At 54.9% G+C, this 18,930-nt stretch overlaps 1 protein-coding gene across 1 annotated transcript; it reads right to left on the reverse strand.

The window, feature by feature from the left end:
* Positions 1-384: 384 nt before the first annotated feature.
* LOC125628198 (uncharacterized) lies at positions 385-9,344 on the reverse strand. Its single transcript, XM_048833079.2, has 10 exons — positions 9,204-9,344; positions 8,683-8,809; positions 7,967-8,017; positions 7,788-7,865; positions 6,561-6,617; positions 4,543-4,602; positions 4,264-4,328; positions 2,082-2,148; positions 1,510-1,556; positions 385-671 (listed from the first exon to the last, which is right to left on the reverse strand). Exons 1-10 carry the CDS (start codon positions 9,341-9,343, stop codon positions 470-472), a joined length of 894 nt encoding a protein of 297 aa, XP_048689036.2. The 5' UTR covers position 9,344; the 3' UTR covers positions 385-469.
* Between the last annotated feature and the right edge of the window lie 9,586 nt (positions 9,345-18,930).

Raw genomic sequence — 18,930 nt, forward strand, 5'->3', positions numbered from 1 at the left:
CCTCGGAGCCTTCAGCATCCTCTGCCGCCCTGTGCGCTTCTCCCAGCGAGTCCGCCCAGGCGGGGTCTTGGGGAAGCCAGAGGGTCCTGCCCCCCAACTCCGCAGTCAGATGGGACTCTCAGCCTCACCTAGAGGGCTGGAGACGCTGGGAACTTGGTATAAGACAGGGAACTGCTTGGGCAAAGATAGAGAAAGACGGTGGGAAAGACATGGCTCCAACAACGCTGCCTACAGTCGGCAAAGAGAGACAAAGAGGGACCGACATGGCTCCCACACCACCACCTTTGACAATCCGTAAAGTTAGACAGGGTGGGACAGTGACCTGACCGAGGTGCGGGAGTCACAGTAGTGAACACGCGGCGGTTAAATAGTTTAATCACCCAGGGGCCTCTACTGGGTTTTCCTCCAGACGCACACATGCCCACTAATAGCCCGCGGCACCGCAGCCAGCCGTGGCCGTGGGCAGGGCTCAGAAGGGCAGGAGCCCCTGGCTGTGCAGGGTGAGGCGGCCGCCCAGGCCGGAGGCCAGCTGGTCGTAGCCGTGCTCGGAAAGCACCCGCGGCAGCGTGCGGTAGATGAACTCCTCGTCGAAGAAGTACGTATAGAGGATGGCCATGGCCACGAGGGAGCCGGCGAGGAGCTGCAGCCAGACGTAGAGGGAGGCCAGCGTCCTGCGGGGAAAGAGCGATCAGAGAGACTGTGGAACTCCCCACCACTGGATCCCACAGAAGTCCCCATTCAGCGGGATCCAAACCGGGACTGAATGTTGATGTGATGCTCCTGGGTTTTAAGGCCACAAGGGGCCATTTGGATCTCATTTGGATCTCACCACACAACCCTGGCCGGAGATCCCACCCCCACCCGCAGCTAGTTCTGCACCCAGCCTCGTGACGTGTGATCAAGCTGCAGCGTCACTTTCAGACTGACACACCCGGCGGGATGGAGACCTCGGGCCAGAACCCCAGCAGGTGCCAGTCTCTGGAGTCAGCGGCGTGACACCAAAGAGCCCATCTGGGGATCTGGCCCCAGAGCCGTGGAGGGTGTCAAAACCCTCCTGATCCAGGGCAGGAGCTGACCTCAAACCAATGGGGGTGAGATGGCATGGGCCCCGAGGGGCGGGTTATCCCAGCACCGGCTACTAGGAGGTGTCTTGCACCTCTGTCGGAGACAGGATACCAGGCTAGATGGGTTGATTCCTTTCAGCCAGATCCCTATGGACTAGCTGATTAATGGCTGCCACTGGGGGAATGCCCTGGCATAAATCCAGCAAGGCATAAATACATTAAATACTTAATCAGCAATTAGGGAAATGACTGCACCAGTAATAAACATAACTGAGCCATGGCTGGGACCTGCCCCGAATGGACAGAAAGAAAGAAAGAAAGAAAGAAAGAAAGAAAGAAAGAAAGAAAGAAAGAAAGAGTGATGCAGTCGGCCACTGTACAGGGCATTAACTGATGGCAAGAGCCCAGGTGTCCCGACCCCCAGAGAAGGAAACACTGCTCTCACCATAGCCAGTAGGCGATGCCACGTCTCTTTGCCACCAGTCGAGTCTCCTGCAGAATAACCCCCAGCGGGAAGATTTATTAGCGTTTGTATTGCAGCAGGGCCTACACCTCCGCGGAGACACGGGCCCCCCATTACACCCTGGGTGCTGCAGAGAAATTGACCCTGATCGATGCCCCATCATGCCAGGCGCTTCCCAGACCCCAACCAAGATCAGGGCCCTCCATTGTGCTGGGCGCTGCCCAGACCCAGAGTGAGAGCAGCCCCGAAAAGCTCACAGTCTAAACAGACAAGATCAACAATGGAAGGCTTTTCTCTCCCCATTTACACAGATGAGGCCCATGTTCCCAGCCTGGCCCAGGATGATCCGTGACATCACTGGGCACAGCTGGGAATTGGCCACTGGACCCAGTTCATAAACCACCAAGCTCTCGATTCCTCCCCCAGGCTGAGCCTGGGCTCTCCTCCCAGGGGAACATGGTGCCTCATTGCGGGGCAGAATCTCTGCCAGCATCACAGCCGGGCTCTTGCTGCCGAGCCCGGCTCTCCGGCATTTTGGGGGCCCTGTTCCTTACCAGCTTGGCTTCCACTATCTCGCACAGCAACGACCCAGAGAGGTCCTCTCCCTGTTCCAGCTTCTGGCTGTGAAAAGCAAGAGGGAGACGTCAGAGGGCCATGGCGTCAGGTTCGCACTCAGATCTGGTCTTCAGAAGAGGTGAAAGGATCGGGCTCCGTTGGAAATGTATTCCTCAAAGATCGGTGGGCAAAGACAAACATGGACAGCTAAGTGACATGGTCCCCAGTCCACCGGACAGCTACGCTGCTGGGCTCCCATGTAGACACTTACTCCAACGGGGGGATGGGTTCTCCCATCTCTATCTAAACCCACCTCCCACGAGACTTAGACTGGCTTAACTACATCTCTCAGAAAAAGATCATATCTTTTATTGGACCAACTTCTGTTTGGGTGAATTTTTCCCACCCCTGAGCAACCCAACTGGGGTGTCCTCACTTTTAGTAGGAGCCCATCCCAAAGGTCGGAGTCACTCCTAGAAAAGACCCTGTTTATATGTCATGCTTGGGCCAAAGATGATTCCTTCACCATAACTGATCTGCAGGTGGCTTTCCTTTTAGGATATCTCAGCTCCCCTGCTCAACCAGCCGAAGATCTCCAGGACTAAGTCCTTCTTCTAGAAAACCCCTCGGACAATGTGTCATTCCTAACAAGCTAAAAACCTCTCTCAACGGGTCACTATCTCTTCCATCGCCATAGACATTTGCGATAGCCAGGATCCCACGTCAAGCACACGGGGGCCTTTACTGGACATCTGGCCCGGGTCAATGGGGTCAGACGAAAATAGGACACATATTCCATCATTTGGCCACATGCTACATTTCAGCCACGTCATAGAATCATAGACTCATAGAATATCAGGGTTGGAAGGGACCTCAGGAGATCATCTAGTCCAACCCCCTGCTCAGAGCAGGACCCCCAAGTGCCAGAGCCCACAGCTAGAATTAGGGATGCAAAACACTTGGGTTCGTGCACAAAGCATCATGGGGAATTTGGGTTGTTGGAGACCCTAACGCATATTTGAGGCCCCCTTGCACTGGGAGCTGCTTGGACCCCAACCGAGATCAAGGTCCTGTCATGCCAGGCGCTGCCCAGATACATAATGAGAGTGGCTGTATTTCTGTCTATAGCAGAGTTGGGACCCAGACCCAGGTCCCCGGACTGGCTGCCCGGAGATTTAACCACACACCCAGCGGGACCACGGGCTGATCAAACTAGCCACAGCCTGACAATGGCCCTGGGACTGGCGAGAATTTTTTTTCCTAAGGGTTCAGACATCAGGAGTCACAATTAAAGGTGAAAAGGTCGTGGGAACCGGCTATGTCTCTGTCCTATCCCCCACACTGGAGTCCAATTCCCACCAGCTGGGGGCCTGCCCCACTGACTCCAACGGAGCTACGGCCCATTGACCCCAGCTTGGATCTGGCCCGTTGACTCCAACGGAGCTATGGGCCATTGACCCCAGCTGGGGTCTGTCCCCGTTGAGTCCAACGGAGCTACGGCCCATTGACCCCAGCTGGGGTCTGTCCCCGTTGAGTCCAACGGAGCTACGGCCCATTGACCCCAGCTGGGGTCTGTCCCCATTGACTCCAATGGAGCTACGGCCCATTGACCCCAGCTGGGGTCTGTCCCCGTTGAGTCCAATGGAGCTACGGCCCATTGACCCCAGCTGGGGTCTGTCCCCGTTGAGTCCAACGGAGCTATGGCCCATTGACCCCAGCTGGGGTCTGTCCCCGTTGAGTCCAACGGAGCTACGGCCCATTGACCCCAGCTGGGGATCTGGCCCCATTCACCCCAGCTTGGATCTGGCCCATTGACTCCAATGGAGCTATGGGCCATTGACCCCAGCTGGGGTCTGTCCCCGTTGAGTCCAACGGAGCTACGGCCCATTGACCCCAGCTGGGGTCTGTCCCCGTTGAGTCCAACGGAGCTACGGCCCGTTGACCCCAGCTGGGGTCTGTCCCCATTGAGTCCAACGGAGCTACGGCCCATTGACCCCAGCTGGGGGTCTGGCCCCATTAACTCCAATGGAGCTATGGGCCATTGACCCCAGCTGGTGATTGGCCCCATTGACTTCGTGGAGCTATGGCCGAGTGACCCCAGCTGGGGATTGGCCCCATTGACTCTGTGGAACTATGGCCCATTGACCCCTGCTGGGGTCCGGCCCCCACCCTTTGACTTACAGCGCGTTCTGCTGCTCCGAGTCCTCCAGCTCTTCTTTCAGTTGGCTTATTTTGCTCTGAAGGACCTTCAAATAAAAGTTCAGGAAGTAAGAACACAGAGTGCTGACTGTGTCTCCTGCCCCACACTACAGCAGCCCCATGGATGGTCCCAGCCAGCGTCATTGTCACAGGCCCCCTGCAGTCAGAGGTCCCACCGCCCTTGTACACCACCCGCGGTACCGTGCATCAAGCTGGGCTGCTCCGGAGCGTCACAGTCTGTACGGCCATAAAATCTGGTACCTCCTGGATCTCCCATTGCTCCCGAATCGTCTCCGTCAGCTCGGAGGCATGGAGCTTCTCCTGAAAAAGAAGCACAGGCGAATGTTTGGGGGTATCCTGTTGAACAATGCCAAACAAGCGGGCATCAGGGGAGAGGCAAAGGAATGATATGCCATGGAGACTACCTCATGGAGGAGCAATAACTCATGGAGAACAATATCCTGTGGAGGAACAATACCCCATGGAGAGCAATACCCTATGGAGGAACAGCACCCCATAGAGGACAATACCCCATGCAGGAACAATACCCCGTTGAGGAACGATACCCCATGGAGAACAATACGCTGTGGAGGAACAATACCCCATGGAGAACAATGACCCATGGAGGAACAATACCCAGATGCAGGAACAATATCCCATGGAGGAATGTTACCCCATGGAGAACAATACCCCATGGAGAACTCTACTTGCTCCAACACTCTTCAACGTCTATGTAAGCGATGTGCCTGAAATGATCTGACATGCGCAACGGAGGCCTGTAGCGTTCAGGACCTTGAAGGAACCCTTACATCTGACCTTCAGCTCATGGAGGGGCACTTCCAAAAGTGTGGCCAAAATCAAATCCAAGCACATCGGGAGTCTCTACTTTCCACCATGAGAACAGAACCACATGAAACTCTCCGATGCTCAAGTTTTGGGGTGAAACGGGGCATTATGACCCAACGCCGACCTGGCATGGGGTCATTTTTGATCGCGTGCTCTCACCTTCCATGGCCACCTCAAGAAAGTAGCCTCCAAAGCGAAGACTCGCATCAACATTATCCGAAAGGTAGAAGGAACAACGACTGGATCAACGGCCCCGGTGCTATGCACCTCAGCCTTGACCCCACTGTACGCAGCTGGAGTGATGTGGATCTTACCCAATTTATGGATGAACAGCTGAATCAGACCATGCCAATTATCACGGGAACTTTAAAATCAATGTTTCTACCGTGGCTTTCTGTATTAGCAACAAAATAACACACCAAAGACTACCCAGAACTTCCCATCTGGTAGGTTATGGACAACATAAACCAGCCACGCCTGAAATGGCAAAAGCTACATGCAAGCATCTCTCGACCCAGCTAGGGAATGGCAAAACATCTGGTCCTCATCCCCCCATTCCAAACAAACACGTTATCATTGACCCGACAAGCCATCCTCCCGGTTTCGACCCTCCACACAGATTTTGGGCCACTGCGTCCAAATAAACCATGGAAGACATGGCTACTTGATGCACAAGTGGAAAAACCAAAGACGCATCTTCCCGTGACTGTGGCCAGAAGATCCAAAGCATCAGACACCTCGTAACGCGGTGCCTCAAATACAGATTCAACGGTGGAACAGCTGACACACTGCAGGGTCACAGAGGAGGCCTTGAAACTGCTTATAGGCCTACAACTTCATCGGGAGAACATTGCGCTGCAGATACCATAAGCGAGAGAGATGGAGGATGATAAGAGATCCTGATGGAGATAACAGCCCCGTTGTGCCAGGCATTGCACAGACATGGAGTGAGGGGGCAATCCAAACAGACAGAGGCGGGAGGGAAAACTGAGGCAGAACGATGGCAGCCAGGAACAGAAGCCAGGTGTCCTACATTCCAGCTCAGCACCCTATCCACTGTGCTGCAATGCCCCTGCTGGTGACACTCCCTGTGACAATCTGTACTCTTATGTTCACCATGTTTACAAGACTATGATAAATTTTATACTATGTACACCTTGTGAGAGATCATTTGAAAATACATAGTCTGCTGAACATTATTGTCCTGGTAAAATATGTGTGGCAACACTGTAGGTAAAGTTATAAAATCCAGCTGTATAAGACATGTTCCAACTCTGGGGAAACAGCTTCAAACCCGTTCCTCAGAGACAAAAGGCAAACTGACGCCTCAGCCAGCAGGCAACAAAATTGAACGGATGATCACCTGGTTAAAGCAGCCATTCTTTGGCAGAAAGCAGTGTGTAAGCAAGAAATTTACATCTCGGCCCATTTACCTTGGCCAGCTCCTTCCCCTGGGCATCTCTTGCCTCCTTGACTCGCTGCAGATCCATCTAGTGACAGGGAGAGCGCTTTAAGAGAGGCAGGGCCGGGGGGGAGGGAGGCTGGGGGGTCACCAGAACCATTTGGGGGTCACACACGTTCTCGCCTCACCCTGCCCCAATTAATTACGCAGAACATGGGCGTCTCCTGCTGGCTCAGCCCCACCTCTTGGTGCAATGAAACCTCCCCGTCCAAACCCACACCTGGGGCCCCGCGCCTGGCAAACACCCATCCCTGTGGGGAACGTCTTTCCTGCCGTGGGAGCAATCTCAGGGCAGTGACTCTGGATGGCGGGGGGTCCGGCCTTCTGGTCAGTAACAGCCAGCGGCATGGGGTTTGTGCATGGAAGCGGGGAGCTCTGGGGAGCACTGAACACCAGCCTGGATAGAGGGCCAGGCAGGGTTGGCGTGGTGTGTAACAGGTGTGCCTAGAGGAGCCCGACCCAGATCACGGCCCCATCTTGCCAGGCGCTGCCCAGACCCTGACTGAAATCAGGGCCCCCTCGTGCCAGGCGCTGCCCAGACCCTGACTGAAATCAGGGCCCCCTCGTGCCAGGCGCTGCCCGGACTCTGACCGAGATCAGGGCCCTGTCACACTGCATGCTGCATGGACCCCGCCTGAGATCAGGGCCCCCTCGTGCCAGGTGCTGCCCAGACCCCGACTGAGATCAGGGCCCCCTCGTGCCAGGCGCTGCCCAGACCCCGACTGAGATCAGGGCCCCCTCGTGGCAGGTGCTGCCCGGACCCCGACTGAGATCAGGGCCCCCTCGTGCCGGGCGCTGCCCAGACCCCGACTGAGATCAGGGCCCCCTCGTGCCAGGCGCTGCCCAGACCCCGACTGAGATCAGGGCCCCCTCGTGGCAGGTGCTGCCCGGACCCCGACTGAGATCAGGGCCCTGTCACACTGGGTGCTGCATGGACCCCGCCTGAGATCAGGGCCCTGTCGTGCTGGGCGCTGCCCAGACACACCGTGAATGAAATTCCCTGTGCCAAAGAACGTGCCCAGGGTGGGAGGGGAAACCAAGGCAGCGAGAGGAGCAGTGAGTTGCCCCAAGTCGCACAGCAGGGCTGGGGAAGAGCTGAGAACAGAACCCAGGTCTCCGGCGTCCCTGTCTGGAGCTCCCATGCTGAGAGGTCGCTCTGCGCGGCCCCGGGGGAGTGGAGAGGCTGGGGGCCACCCACCTTTAACTGCTTCATGGCTTGCTGCACCTCCGAGAGCTGCTGGTGGCTTCGGAAGTTCCCCTTGGTCAGGGTGAGATTCTGCAGGTGAAAACAGGCGGGGCTGCGAGAGCGAACGGGCCCATGGCCCCCGCCTCAGCTGGGTGCCCCAGCTTTCTCCTCCACACCCGCCGTGGCCCTACCTCCGTCGTCAGCTCCTGGATGGCGCCCCGCATCTCCTGCTTCTCCTCCTCCTGTGGGGACAGACCGAGGTCGCCTCCTTTCTAATTGCTGGTAACCGGACCCCCGAGGTCCCGCCCCCTGCCCTGCCTCTTTCCCCAAAGCCCCGCCTCCACTCCACCTCTTCCCCTGTGGCTCCACCCCTTCTCCGCCTTCTCCCCCAGCCCATAGTAACCAGACTTTTATACTGGACTTTCCAGTTGAAAACCGGGCATCGAGCAACCCTAAATGGTACCCAGACACAGAAGCCAAAAACTGGATTGTCCAGGTAAAACCCAGATGGGTAGCAACCTTAGGATAGACAGAGTGGTCAGACACTTCTAGTTTTCTCAGAAACCCAGTTTGCCATCATAGAATGAGCTGGACCAGGCCTACCAGCAGTTGTGTCACAGAGGGGGAAACTGAGGCACAGAGCAACTTGCCTACAGTCACACAGCGTCTGGGATAGAGCAGGGGGACCACAAATGGCTCTGCCCAGCTCCAGTCTATCTCCCAACCGTCACGCCATTGGGAAAGCTTGGCTTGGCTGAAGCTGGTGGCAGAAATGGGATCCCAACAAGCAGTTCAGATGGGAGGCTGGCATGCTGCGCTAGATAGGGTGGAGACAGGCCCAGGGGGGAGCAGGGTAAAGGAAGCCAACCAGGATAGGAGCTTCGAATTGGCCTCCCCTTCTCCTTACCAAACTGTCCCGCTGGCGTTTCAGGAGCTGTAATTCCTGCTGGACGTGCAGCAGGCTGGATTTGGTGGCGTCCAGCTCCTCCCAAGCTCCGTCCTTCTCCTCCACAGCCACCGTGGCTCTCCGCAGCCTGAGGACCCCGAAAGAAGGAGAAAGGATTTCAGGCGTGAACTGGGCTTGATCCAGAGATCCCCAGGCCCGACGGGATATTCTAACTCCACCTCCTTTATCATACAGGCCAGAGAATTCCTAGTTGGGAGAAACAAATCCCATCCTGATTGAAACATTGCCCGCGATGGAGGATCCACCATGACCCTGGGTCAGTCGTCCCACTGGTTAATTACCCATCCCGATCATGCTGAACCAGCCACCCGTCCCCCGCGTTAATTACTGCGCCCCCCAACCTTCCTGCTGCCTGCAAAACTTCAGCGGCGGCGAGCCGATCTGTTCTCCCGGGTCATCGGCCAAGACGTGCCGAGCCAGCGCCTCACCCTGGCTCCCGCCCGGCGCTGCATGCCCCTCACCTGCCCACCTCCTCCCGCGCCTCCGCTCGCTCCTGCTGCAGCTGGGCGTAGTCGGCCTCCAGCTGCATCAAGGCTTCCACCAGCTCCTTGTTCTCCCCCCTCTGCCGCTCCAGCGCCACTTTCAGGTCGTCCGGGTCCATGGTGCCCTGGTGGTGACAAATAACAACGGGGGGGGGGGGGCTAAGGCGGGTGAGCGCGGGGCCGACGGACCGTGGGGCAGAGGGATCCCAGAAGAAGCCAGGAGAACAAAAGGAAACACCCGGTTACACGTAAAATAACATCATAACACACTTCCTAGAGCGAAGACTTCCCGGTCCCGTAGCATTTCGCGCGCCCGAAAGACCTTTCCCCCCATTGATTTACAACTTGCTGACCCCTCCATTCATGAGACCCCGCGCCCCAGTACACTCGTCTCCCGGGGGAAGGGGAGCGGGTCCAGGCCCGGGCCGCCACAGCTATTCGCCTGCACTCGGGAACGGGAGCCCCGCACCCTGCTGGGGTTTGAATGCCAGACAATAAATCCATGGTGCGCCCCCCCCCATGACACGCTGCCTGCAGCTCCAGGCTGGGAAAGAGTTCAGAGAAGGGCGACCAAGGGCTTGGAACGGCGGTCGTATGAGGAGAGAGTGAACAGACTGGAAAGACGACTACGCGGGGGATGGGCTACAGGGCTATAAAATCGTGACTGATGCGGCGAAAGGGAACAGGGAAGCATTATTTACCCCTTGGCATCACGCAAGCAGCGGGGGGGCGGGGGCCCACTGAAATGAATAGGTGGCAGGTTGAAACCAAACAGAAGGACGTCCTTTGTTCACGCAGCGTCCGGCTAATCAGCGGAACTCCCAGCGACAGGAATGTCGGAGGGCCGAAGGCGTAACTGGGTTTAGAGCAGAACTGGGTACATTCCTGGAGGACAGGTCCAGGAATGGCTATTAGATGGTCAAGGAAGCAACCCCCATGCTCGAGGGGTGGGGTGGGGGCTAAATCTCTGATGGCCAGGGGGTGGAAGATAGGGGGGGATCTCTCCAGAATTGCCCCGTTCTGTGCACTCCCCCTGAAGCTCTGATAAGAGCCACTGTCAGAGCCTGGACACTGGGCAAGATGGCCCATTGCTCTGCCCTACTACGGTCGCTCTTCTGACACTGGAAACATACTCACCTTCCCAGGCAGGTCACAGTCCTCCAGCAGCCTCTGGGCCTCCTGGTGGCTCCCCGTCTCAGGGCTCTATGAGGTCACTGCCGCGTCTCCCCAGGAGCTGGCCAGGGCTCTATGAGGTCACTGCCTGGGAATTTTCTGTCATGTCTGCCTCAGTTTCCCTCTGTAACTTTGCATGGCTACTGGGTGGGGGAAACGGGGTTCAAACGCTGTTCCCGGAGCAGAGCAGGGGCGGGCTGCGTCACCGAATGGTCTGGGGAGGATTGAACGGGTTGTTAAAGACCTGGCTGAAATGGGCCCGTATCAGCCAAGGGGACCGCAAAGACAACGGGAGGCCCAAGGAGCGGGCAACTGACCCCAATCCGTGGGGATCTCTGGCAGGTGGGCCGTATTAGCCCAGCAGGGGTCGGACAACGGTCTGGGACGTATCGGCTAGCTGGGGCAAGAGCCGGCCTTTGGCAGGACTCAGCAACTCACCTGGACCAGGCAACCAAGGGACAGAGAGAGAGAGAAGAAGCCAAGATATTTTCTTTCTGCAGCTCGGCTCAAGGGAGACCGGCCTGTGCTTTTAAACTTGCTTCCTCTCTGCTAAGAGAGAGAGATGGTGCGTGCCAGGGGCTCACCAAACCCCCGTCTGTTTGGACAAGGTGGCCGGGCATCCCTGCAAATCCTGGTGGAGTGTGTTGGACCCTGAGGAGGGGACAGTTCTCGGCCCATGAGTGTGCCCCCAAAATCAATAGTCAGCAGGCTTTAAAACGAACAAGCAATTTTCCCCAAAACACACGGTTAACCTGTGGAACTCACTGCCAGGGGAATGTCGTGAGGGCCGAAAGCGTAACTGGGGTCAGAACAGAACTGAGTGAGTTCCTGGAGGCTAGGTCCAGCAATGGTCATTAGCCAAGATGGTCAGGGAAGCAACCCCATGCTCAGGGTGACCCTAAACCTCTGACGGCCACAAGCCAGGAGTGGAAGATGGGGGGAATCTCTCCAAAATTGCCCTGTTCTGTGCATTGCCCCTGATGCCGCGTAGCCTGAATCCTTCACCGAGGAGGCAAACCAACAGCAGGCCTGGCTCATGGCGGAGGATTAATGAAGTCCAGGTTCGAGAAGGCGTGTTACGGTTTTAGGAACGTAAGAACGGCCATACTGAGTTCAGTTAGCCCAGTAGCTTGTCTCCGACACCGGCCGGGTCCAGGTGCTTCAGAGGAAATGAACAGAACAGGACAATTACCGAGTGATCCATCGCCCGTCCACTCCCAGCTTTCGGCACCTGGAGATTTAGGGACACCTAGCTCATGGGGTTGCGTCCCTCACCATCTTGGCTAATATTGAGGGACTCACCCTCCAGGGACTTCTTCAGTTCTGTTTTGAACCCAGTTCTACTTCTGGCCTTCACAACATCCTCTGGCAAGGAGTTGCACAGGTTAGCTGTATGCTGTGTAAAGAAATACTTCCCTTTGTTCATTTTAAACATGTTATTAATGCTATTTAAACATGCCTGTTAACTTCATCCCTGGTTCGTGTGTTATGTGAAGGGGTAAACAACACTTCCCTAGTCACTTTTGCCACACCGTTCGTGGTTTTATAGCCCTCGCTCACATCCCCATTTTGTCTTTTCTTTTCCAAGCTAAACAGTCCCGATCTTTTAAATCTCGCCTCACACAGAAGCTGGTCCAGCCCCCTCATCAGTTTGGTTGCCCTTCTCTGCACCTTGTCCAATTCTAATATAGCTTGTCTGAGCTGGCGGGCACAGCCCACAGTAGTCAAGGGGTGGGTGTCCGGTAGAATTTACATAGAGTCATGACGATATTTTCCGTCTTATGGTTTTATTTTTCTAAACCACCACCTGTCCCCGCTATTACCCTGCGCTGTCACTTGAATGCCCCCCCGGCTAAATAAACTCACATGTGATTTCACTATAAACCTATCTCAGTGCTGTGAGTTAAGCGGCACGGGGATCAGAGAGGGGAACCGGTAAACGGGACGGTACTATCTCTTCGGGAGCCACCGATCTGCGAATTTTGTGAGGGTTCAGCGGACCGGACACTCCAGAGTGGCTACTCGAAGGGCTGATCGCCAACCTGCGGCATGACAGCAGGGCCTGCGGGGGACTCGGAAGACAATTCTTGCATCCCCTGTGGCCAGGGAAATTGGGGAGCTGACCCCCAGCAAGCATAGACGAGGCTAAGGGCAGGTGAGATCAAAGAGGATGCATCACACCAGGATGCATCACAGTGGACGAGTTTACCGCCCCAGCTGTTTACAGGGAACTGGCTGGATTCCCCTTGAAACCCTCCGTGGTAATGTTGCTCCGTAACTAATAATTGTTCTGTCTCCATTGCAATCTCCCAGTTCCCCAGCGACGGCTCCTCCCCGCGCTACTCATTTAGTTGCCACTCCTTTTGTTTTTAGCCTCCACCACCGTGGAGACGTCCATGCCCGCCGGCTGCCTCTAGGCATTTCGCGCCCTGGGCTGAATTCCTCCCAGCGCACGTTGGTGCCAGGCTGGCGGAGCCCTCTGGATTTGCCCAATCCCCTCTGCGCCCCGCTTGGAAGTTGAAACTTTGCTTCGCGATCTGGGCAAAGACTTTTTAACGATGCCCAGCGGGAGCCATTAAAAGTACCCTCCGCTCGTTCGCTCGTCAGCAAAAATTTCCTGCTGAATGGATCCGTCGCTGCAAATTGCAGCTCCGTACCGTTAGCCTAATCAAAGTCCTTAAGGGAAAGCAGATCAAGAGGCCATCCAGGCGCGTAGATACCAAGGTGATGGAGGCCTGAGACACCCCTAAAACAAATAGATTGGAGGCAGGGGCATGCAAAGGTGTCCTCAGTGCTAAAGACGCTGTCTCTGCTGCTGCCCGGCTCTGGGCGATGCTCATCTCTGTAGCCGAGCAGGCCCTGTGGTGTGATGCTGGGACCTTCGCTGATGTGAGATGAATTGTCAGGCCTCAGACCTGTTCACGGGAAGGTGGGGGGCCCCAAAAGGGGTCCATGAGAGAAAAAGAAGACCGGACTTAATGGGAATCAAAGCATCCCGCTCTTGCGATGAAGTTAGGTGCCCAACTCCCTTCGGTTCCTGGCTACACGTAAGCCGCAGACCCAGGGCTTGAGGGTCATTTGTAACCCAGGGTTAGGAACAGTTGGGCCCTGGCACCCCAGTGTCCACATGGCAGTACAGGGGGCCAAGCCCAACCACCCAGGCTTGGCCCCCCTGTACTGCTGTGTGGACATCCAAGTGACATCCAGACATCCTAGTGTCCTCCCAAGAATGCAGCTGCTCATGGGGCAGCGTGGGAAAACTCAACAGCCCAGAGGGATCATGGTATACTTTTAGCGGCCGCCCAGAGTGTGTGTCCAGAGGGGCCGTGTCCACACGGCAAAGCAATAGGCCTTGAATCCTGGCTCCCGGCTTCACTCAGCTAGGACCCTCCATCCCCATGGAAGCCTGGGTTGGTGCGATTTGTGTGTAGACAGAAGGGGGGGTTAGGGCCACAAACATGGAGCTTACGTTGCAGTGTGGACGTAACCTTGGGGCTTTCCAGCCCAAAGCGAGGACACAATTAACGTGGAAGGAGTATACTGATAGAGTTTGCAGACGATACCAAGCTGGGAGGGGTTGCAAGTGCTTTGGAGGACAGGATTAAAATTCAAAATGATCTGGACAAACTGGAGAAATGGTCAGAAGTAAATAAGTATGAAATTCAATAAGGACAAATCCAAAGTACTCCACTTTGGAAGGAACAATCAGTCGCACACACACAATGGGAAATGACCGCCTAGGAAGGAGCACCGCGGAAAGGGATCTGGGGGTCAGAGTGGGTCACAAGCTAAATATGAGTCAACAGTGTGACGCTGTTGCAAAGAAAGCGAACCTCCTTCTGGGCTGGATTAGCAGGAGTGTTGTGAGCAAGACACGAGAAGTGATTCTTCTGCTCTACTCCGCGCTGATTAGGCCTCAACTGGAGGATTGTGCTCAGTTCAAGTGCCACATTTCAGGAAGGATGTGGACAAACTGGAGAAAGTCCAGAGACGAGCAACAAAAATGATGAAAAGTCTAGAAAACATGAGCTATGAGGGGAGATTATAAAAACTGGGTTTGTATGGTCTGGAAAAGAGAAGACAGAGGGGAAATGAGAACAGTTTTCAAGTATGTAAAAGGTTGTTACAAGGAGGAGGGAGAAGAATTGCTCTTCTGAACCTCTGAGGATCGGATAAGAAGCAATGGGCTTAAATTGCAGCAAGGGAGGTTTAGTCTGGACATTAGGAAAAACTTCCTACCTGTCAGGGTGGTGAAGCACTGGAATAAATTGCCCAGGGAGGTTGCGGAATCTCCATCATTGGGGATTTTTAAGAGCAGGTTAGACAAACCCCTGTCAGGGGTGGTCTAGATAATACTTAGTCCTGCCATGAGAGCAGAGGACAGGACTAGATGACCTCTCGAGGTCCTTTCCAGTCCTACGATTCTATGATTGACAACTGTTGGTGAGAGGCCAGGAGACAGCCACCTGCCCATGCCAAAACTCTGTCCCCTACACAGACACCGCCAATGATTCAAACCACACCACAACAAATCAAACGTGCAAGCCCACAATGGGGAATCAGCCGGCCGGCCAGCTGGCTAGAAAGGACCTGGGGGTTAGAACAATGCAGCTGTGAACAAGGCGAATCTCAGTCCGGGGTGTACGAACGGGAGGGTCGCATGAGAAGCTGAGGGAGGGCGTCATCCCGTCCCGGGGAGGATGGCTCCAGACCTGAGTGCCCCGTGCTTCAGGAAAGATGGAGGCGAATTGGATTGAGCCCAGCAGAGAGTACTAAGAAAAATCAAAGGTTCATCAAAATGGTACCAATGGCCACTAACATTTGAGATGCGTGCCTACCAAATAAGAAACGACGCGTTAGCCCATCTTGTGCCTTACGGCCGCTGTTCATTACTTACTTACGCTAATTTACTGAGCGGCAAGGCCTTGCATTGCTGCTAACAGCTTTCGTGTAGGGGGCGCCAATTTTTGGTGGGCCGTATTGTGGGAGGTTTCGTCACACAGCATGATCCTTAGTTCAAGATTCATCTTCAATTCCTGGCGACCCCAGGAGGGTTGGCGACGCGGCTTACCCTATTCTTCTCTGGCTGCTGGGTTTCTGATGATCTTTAGCTTCTGATCGCTGTCCGGCCTACACGTTAAAGGCTGAATCTGCCCCGTATCAACGGAGGAGGCCGAGAGACAAGTGCAGATCGACTGAGATCTAACCTTGGGCGACTCTGACCAGCGGGCGTGGGAGAACCCAGCAGGACTCTGCAGGAAGAAGAATGGGCTGAGTGGGGGCTTTTGGGGTGACTTAGCAGCTGTCAGGCCTGGGACTGACAAAGATTCGAGGACAGAGTGGCAAAAATGGCCCTCAGGACAGCGTGGAGGGCTGGCCTGGCCAGACTGGCCTGCGTCTTGACCTTGATTTCTCACTCTGTTCACCTAAGGACTCCCCGGGCCATGTGTCAGGGGACAAATAAACTCTGGTCTGGTTGGAAAAGGCAGCTGGGTGTCCCTGCAAATCTTGGCTGCGGTGACTGGGTCCCTGAAGAAGCTGCATGCCTCAGACCGGGCTTCTGGCTCAGTTGGACTCACTGGACAGAGCAGCTCCTATGGGCTAGCTTAGGTGGCTCCTTGCCTTGTGACCTGGCTTTTGGACACCCCACTCTCCCCCCATTCATTACTTAAGAGCCGGGGTCCCGCACTCAAGTTTTGTGGGTTGCAGTGTTGGGCCAGTGATTTTCTAGGCACCTGAAGGTCAGGCACCACCAAGCTCAGGCACCAGGCTCACAACGTCTGAGCACCTCTGTGGATCCCACCCAAGAGTCTGTTCATGCCAATACCCCTGATCTAGAATCAGCCAGGGGGACCCATCGAGGAAACGCCTCCCACCAGAGTTACCTCCAACCTCCTTGCTTTCCATTGTGCCCCACACCAACCTCTCGAGGGTCTGAAATGAAGGTTATGACCAACTGCTTCTTCATCCACAACATCTGCTGAAACAAAGGGACCACTGGGCACAAGAAGAACGTGCCACAAAACCCACCCTGAGATCTGCAATACCTAGAATAACCAGGAGGCGGCACCAAGCCACTTATTTTAGCTGATGGGGGAAAAAAAGCAGAAACCTGAAAGCTGCAGAGCTCAGGGGGTGAAGCAGGAGGGCTGGAGCCAGGGATCGTGCCTCTGAGGCACTGAGGAAGAGGGGGACGCCCTTCAGGGGCTGGCCCACTGACAGGGTCCCTCCATGGGGCAGTTTAAAAGCTGGGGCGTAGAACCTGTCCTGGGGATCGGTGACCCCACAAAATAAGCTAGGGGCAGGTAGCGAGGCTGGGAGTGGCCTGTGAAATAAAACAGGTCTCACCCAAGTCATAGTTTGTCAGGGCTTGAGAGAAAAGCCCCTTCCCTGTGTAAACCCTCACCCCACCCCACACACACACACCCCGTCCCACTTCCCCTCAGTCCCACAACAAGAGAGTGAAGGTGCTGAGCTGCCTAGAGGATAATAGCCTTCTACTGCTGCTGGCTGATGAAGTTACTCCATGAGCTGAGGGCACGGAGGTCTGTGTTGTGGTGCTGAGAGTCCCAGGTTCCAAAGCTGCTGGTGACTCAGTGGGGCAGAGAAGGGGGCATCTGACCCCCAAATCCCAAATGAAAAGGTCTCTCTGTCCAACAGCAGGGGACAAAAGACCCTGCATCCCAACAGTAGTGAAATGGCAGCTCTGGGAGGGGAGAGGGGGCTAGTGGGTTTGAGCGGGGGGGCTGGGAGCCAGAATGCCTGGGTTCTCTCCCTGGCTCTGGGAAGGGGGTGGGGTCTAGTGGATTAGAGCAGGGGGGAATGAGAGCCAGGACTCCTAGGTTCCCTCCCCAGCTCTGGATGGCTCTGAGAAACAGCCAGTTCCTAACATGCTTTGCGTCCAGTCCCTTGCACTAGCATTTAATCAACCAGAAAACGCCCTTCATTATTATTGCAGCTGAGTCTACAGGTCCTCATGACCCCATTGCACTGGGGCTGTATTACAAGGAGGGAGGGGAAACTGAGGCACATAATGATTTGCACAAGGTCACAAGAAGTACCCTGGCCCTCGCCACTGGGCCACACTGCCACGTTGCCCAAGATAGCTAGTCTCAGCCAAGGCTAGTTTGCTGGCATTTCCTTGCTGTGTTAAACCCTCCACAAGTCTCTGTCCATTGACCTCTTGGCTATTTCCTTTCCTTAATTATTTTTAACGAGCCAAAGGTTTGTCGGCATTTGGGAGGGTTGTGGACTCTCCTCCTAGAAGTTGCACTGGTTAAACTAAAATTGTTGTTTAAATCAATTTAGTGAAAGTAATGCCAACACCAGTGTCAGCTTTACCAGTGATATCTGGTGTTTTTCTTTAAGTCCCAGCTGCTGGAGTCACGGGATTAAAGGGGAAATTCAAATTTCAATTAAAAAAAGTTTCTAGCCTGTCTGGTTACAGGGAGAAGCTTGAAAATATGGATCTTAAGAAACAGAGAAACAAAAATCCCTGAGTGTATTTTAAAAAATCTTATGATTTTGTTGCCGATCTCCTGAATTCTGAAGGCCTTACTCACGATTTTTGAGCGCTTGGAGCTGGCTATGCTGCACGGTCCAGTCTACGTCCAACATTTGCCCCCACTGTAATGGAATCAGTTTTAAAAATGATTGCATGACCCTGATTTTGACCCCGGTGGGCAGCTGGCTTTCTATCGATGGAACTCAACTGGGGCATTTACCAAATGGCTCGATTTATAAACCATTCTTTGTTCAGATGGGGCCACTTTTGGGTGTAGACCGGGACTTGTTCATTCCTGACAACTCGTCATGGGTTCAGGTTCCCGGTACAGACTCAGGGGGAAAGAGGGAAGGTGACTGGATTCTGTATCAGGTGAGTGAGACTCAAATTGGGGAAGGGGCTAAGGGGGCTTTAAATATCTGAGCACTGCTCCTTCCCCAGTGAAGAGCATCCATTTCTGGTGGGTTTCGGGTTTGCGGCAGAACAATAAATGCTACAACAGCCGTGTGTCCATCAGCTTCCTCTGTGTCTGTCTGTCTAGCTCCATCTCTGCTGGCTTTGGAAATATACCATTGGGGACCAAGTCAGGGGTGCAATCCAGACCAGAGAGGGGCCGTGTCACCATCTGCCCTGCAACTTGGGGTCCCTGGGTCGCACCCTGAGCATCTTTATCTAGCCATGAGCCTTGGGCTGCCGGCTCTGAGCCCAGCGGCCTGTTAGAAACACCTGCCAGAGAGCTATATTCGGTCTGTTGCCACATATAACACTCTGCTGCTACCTTAAATGGAGTTACCCGCACAATGCACAACATTGAATTAGTTTTCATTAAAGAATAAAACAAGTTTATTGGTCTATCAAGAGACACACTTGTCCTCGCTGTGCCGGAGTAGGGCGTGGGGAGTATTGACCTGGGGATGTTGCATGGGAGTTTAACTGGGACTGTCTGCATGGGTGCTGGATGGTGGTGGGATATCAGGGGGTGACTTCACTTGGGGGATGATAACCTGAGCCCAGGAGGAGGCTGGGGCC

This window comes from Caretta caretta, chromosome 23 (assembly GCF_965140235.1).
Source record: "Caretta caretta isolate rCarCar2 chromosome 23, rCarCar1.hap1, whole genome shotgun sequence".
Lineage (NCBI taxonomy): Eukaryota > Metazoa > Chordata > Testudines > Cheloniidae > Caretta > Caretta caretta.